The sequence below is a fragment of the Seriola dumerili genome, unplaced genomic scaffold (genome assembly GCF_002260705.1).
Source record: "Seriola dumerili isolate Sdu_G_001 unplaced genomic scaffold, Sdu_1.0 BDQW01000036.1, whole genome shotgun sequence".
Lineage (NCBI taxonomy): Eukaryota > Metazoa > Chordata > Actinopteri > Carangiformes > Carangidae > Seriola > Seriola dumerili.
Window position 1 is genome coordinate 4,608,323 of NW_019174291.1, and position 4,855 is coordinate 4,613,177.

Here is a 4,855-nt window from a genome sequence, read left to right on the forward strand (position 1 = left end):
ATGGTTGTTTGTCAAGACACTGTATTGTGTCAGTTGTGTGTTAGACTTGTGTGAGAGAATTGGGTTTGGAATGGATGGATAAAATGATGGATGAAAGGAACATCCAAAATGGGTACTCGAATTAGGCTCTTCTTTAACTCTCTTTAGGGATGGGATTGGTCTGTGTAAACAACAAGTGAACAAAGTTTTCTTTTTTGTTGACATAAATTAAACATGAGTTCCTTTCATCATGAGGTCACACGTCAGCTGTGGGTGTCCTCTGTCTTTAAAAGTTTAAAAGAAGTCAAAGCAGAGTTTCAGCTCAGTTACGAGTGGCTTGCAGTAAGACTAGAGCAGGATATCAGGTGAATGCTCACATAATATTACAAACTTGTAAGCAAAACACTGCAGTGACTTTGAAAAGAAAACAGCTGTTTCCATAATGAATTTGTTTAGGATTACTACACTATTTTTTGTTGTTCATGTGTGCTTTATGTTTAAATTGACAATTGTGCCAAACAAGACAGAATTAAATTTAGTTAAATTTTTACAAATGTATAACAAAATGTAGCACAATCATTGTTTTGTGTGCACAGTAGAATTGTTATGAACGTATAGAATAGTTATAACTTAAGTACTTTGACTTCTATAACTGTATAAATAAAATTATCCAGTGCAAATGATCATGATGAACTCTTCACAGGTTTCATATTTCACACTTGCTGCCTATTTTCAAACTGGAACTTTGAAATACTTGTATTTCATGATTGTCCTGTTTTTATACATTTTTATTGTCAGTTTAAATGTTCTGCTGATTGTGGTTATCTGTCTGAACAGAAGCTTACATGAACCCATGTACCTGTTTCTGTGCAGCCTGTTTGTAAATGAACTGTATGGTAGTACAGGGTTGTTTCCATTCCTGCTGGTTCAGATCCTCTCTGACATTCACACTGTTTCTGCTTCAATTTGTTTCCTACAGATGTTTTGTGTGCACTCTTATGGTGGTATGGAATATTTAAACTTAGCCGTCATGTCTTATGACAGATACCTCGCTATCTGTTGTCCTCTACATTATAACACACGTATGACGTCTAACAAAATTGCCACACTAATTGGTGTAACATGGTTATATCCTTTGCTTGTATGTATTGCCATATATTTGACTTCCTCTTTACAGCTGTGTGGAAACACCATTTACAAAGTTTACTGTGATGGCCACTCTATTGTTAAACTTGCATGCTCAGACGCTCATACAGCTAATATATATGGGCTTATTGCCTCTTTTGGTACAATGTTTGTTGCTTTAATTTTTATCATGTTCACATACATGAAAATTTTTCGAGTGTGTTTTTCTGGTTCTAAACAGACTAAACAAAAAGCTGTCAGCACCTGCACACCTCACCTTGCTTCCATATTCAACTTTTCTGTTGGGGCTAGTTTTGAATTAATACAGAGCAGGTTTAATATGAAGAGTTTCCCCAGTATGCTGCGTATATTCTTATCATTATACTTCCTCACATGCCAGCCGCTCTTCAACCCTGTAATGTATGGACTTAATCTGTCCAAAATCCGTGTCATAGGTAAAAATCTGATGTCAAACGTAGGCAATTAAGTCGTCTAACAGATTTGTTTAATTTGATCAGACCTTTAAGTATTCTAATGCACTACTGTGCATTTTATTATAATTACAAAAAATAAAGTTAATGAACTGAACTATTCAACCTTTTTGTTTCTGTAAATGTAGAAACATAATGTCTCCAATACTGATGGTAAAGCTTCACAGTTTAGAAACAATACTGTGCAACATTTTGTATCAAACTAAGAAATGAACTGAATTTGTCTTATATGAAATGAGAAATAAAATTTGCCATCATAAGTATTTATTTGTCACATTACACTTCATGGGATGGTACTCTATACTTCCTCAAAAAGGCCTTTAGAGCTGCAGCACTAGACACATTTTTTCTACAGATATTTAAAAAAAATACAAATCATGTATTTGACTGAGGATAATATCATGTATATAGTGTACAGAGAGTCTGTAAATTCAAGTTTTCTGAAAATCCAGATCAAAATGACCCTAACCCTGATATGAAAAATACAACACATATCAAAATATGAGAACAATAATATACAAACATCATTTTAATCTTGCTGGTTGATTAATACTGATGTTTTAGTGGAGCTATGAGGTTATGTTATAGAGTGACAGAGTCCGCATCAGGAGGTTGTGGTGAAAGGGTGAACACAAAGTTGGTTTCCCCTTACCATAGTCATGACTGTTCTATGACCTTAACCTCAGTCATTATCTTTCCCTAAACCTAACCAAGTTGATTTTATGCCTAAACCTAACCAAACCTTTTCCATAGGTTTCCATATAGGTTGTACCAGAGGGTACAGAGGGACAGACAATCTCTATGGTCATTTGAGTTAGAAGACCTGTCTAAAAATACTGATGTTTCTCCCACATACAGTATGTAGTGGAGTCAAAGTATAAAGTAGCAAAAGATGGAAATACTCAAGTAAAAAAGAAGCATTTTGTAACTGTACTTCAGTAAATGTCATTTACTTTTTCTTGTTATTTACTTACTCATAATGGTGTCTGTTATGTGCGTATGGCGTTAAAAGCAGTTGAAGCAGTGGTAGTGTTAGCAGTATTAAAGAGGACATGAAACATTCAAATTTTACAAGTTTTTATACATAATAAAGTGTGCTAGAATATATTTTGAAAAAAATTTGGATATAAAACAATTACACGCTAAGTTATTAAAGATTTATTATCCATGTTAACTTATGCCTTCGCTCTGGTTTGCCACCATATTGCCTTTTCGTCACACGCTACGTCATTAGGTTGGTGTGTGGGGATTCCATGCATTCAGCTACGGTGAAAAGCGACGAAAAATGGCCGAAGACGAAGCAGAGCAGACTTTAACTGACATTAATCGAACCCCTATGGCATATGCTTTCGAGCCGGTGAGGAGGAGAAGCAGAGAAAGTGCACAAAGCCACTTTAATCATTTAGAGGAGGAGGAGGAGGAGCAGCAGCAGCAAGTGGTTCCAGGAGGTGCGGGCCGGCAACACAACGTGGTGCTTGAGATGACATGTTTTTTGCCTTTGTGGCTCATCACACTGACAGACTTAAAAAAAAATTCATAGTTTAGTCCATATAAATAATGCACTGTGCAATATCAGAGCTGGATGACAAGTGGAAAAGTAGTAAAACTAAGAAGAATGAGTACGATCTATGTAGAGGCAAAAAAAAAAAAAAAAGTTTTTTCATATCATGATGACTTTTATTCAATTAAAATTCGAGGATCTGTTTTTTTAAGCTGTTTCCCCTGTCATCATTCATAATTGTGCGCACCTCTCTCTGTTCTGCCAGATGCCTGTGCCGTTGAGCCCTTTCCTTACGGCGCACAGCTACATCCTAGCTAGTACAGGGGGTGGGAATGTCTGTACAGCCTGTCTTGTAAGAAGAGAAGTTAAACACAGACGGCACAGCCTCGGGTTTCAGCCTGTTGGTGCGGCAAGCGACTAGGACACTGGATTCAAAACTCATCTTCTCCACATAGTCCTCGTTTACAAAGTGCTCACTGCAAACCCTAGCATTACGGCTAACCGGAGGATTCACTCGTTTCAGTGCAGCTAGCCAACGACGAACCAGCACTTGCCGTTTAAGAGGTAAAGATAAAAATAGACAATCTTTCCTTTGTTTTGAACTCCATAAAATTCATTGCTGCATCCAGGGGCAATACAGAAGTACCCCCCCCATTCACTTTTTAGTTTGGTTTTTCTTATTCTCCATTGAGTCTGTCATACGAGCACTGTCACTCATCCTGTCACTGATTACCATATGTACACACTTTAGCATGTTCACCGGAACCAACCAAATTACGTCAAGCTCTACGCCAGGACAAGATGGCGCTACACATGTCAGAAAACTGTAATTTAGATTATTATTTTTAATCCAGTTAAACTGACAGATGTTAAACATGTGAGGATGATTAGAGGGGTTATATGGCTTGTAAATTATGTGAACTTCACTAAGTGTTTCATGTCCTCTTTAAGAGCAGTCACTGAGTCCTGTGAGGAGAGACAGAGCTGCGTGTGTATCTGTGTCTCCAGCTGTGTGTGTGACACTTCAACTGAGTTGCATTTTGCATTTGATTGATGCTAAAAGTCACAGCGCAGGTGTCCTCACAGAGCAGTTCACTAGATAGATCGATAGATAGAAATTTACTACTTTAAAGTTTATTGAAAAAAGATGGGTGATACTGAAAAAGAAAACAGATACCTTGCACCACAAAGGTGCAAGAGGAGGGAGAGAGAGAGAGCCAAAACAAAGGGCTGGCCTAAATAGACTCAGCCCACTAGTCAGCACAGCTGTGTGTCAATCAGGCGATCCACCTAGAGGAATGAGCAGCAGGATCAACAGGAAACACCAAAATAAAACAGAATCCAATACTATGTAACAACTTTATAGAGAAAAGCATAGAGGAGGCAGAGTCAGGATGTGTGTGTGTACAATTTTGGGTGCCATCAAAACTGTCAAACTGTCAAGGAGAAGCAGCTGCATCTTCAAAGACAAGCATCTCCTTAGTTTATACCAGACAGCACCAGATAAGGAGCATAAATGTGAGAATAGATTTATGTCCTAGGTCATACAAAGTACAAAATGTGATTTTTCTATTACTTTCCCTCCCTTTTGATCATACTTGATCATTTATTAAAGGAAAAATCATCATAAAAGATGACATTTTCTTAGCAAGTAATCATCTTTACATACAGTAACATAATAAGAAAGTAATTAGCAGTGATAAAAAAAAACAACTAAAAAACATCTGTACTGTCACCTCAATTATGATTAAAAATATTA

The 4,855-nt window shown here is 37.0% G+C and overlaps 1 protein-coding gene across 1 annotated transcript; it reads left to right on the plus strand.

Annotated features, from left to right (window-relative positions):
• Positions 1 to 658: 658 nt before the first annotated feature.
• Positions 659 to 1,591, plus strand: LOC111216814 (olfactory receptor 11A1-like). Its single transcript, XM_022738425.1, has one exon. The coding sequence runs from the start codon at positions 659 to 661 to the stop codon at positions 1,589 to 1,591; it is 933 nt and encodes a 310-aa protein (XP_022594146.1).
• The last annotated feature ends 3,264 nt before the right edge of the window (positions 1,592 to 4,855 follow it).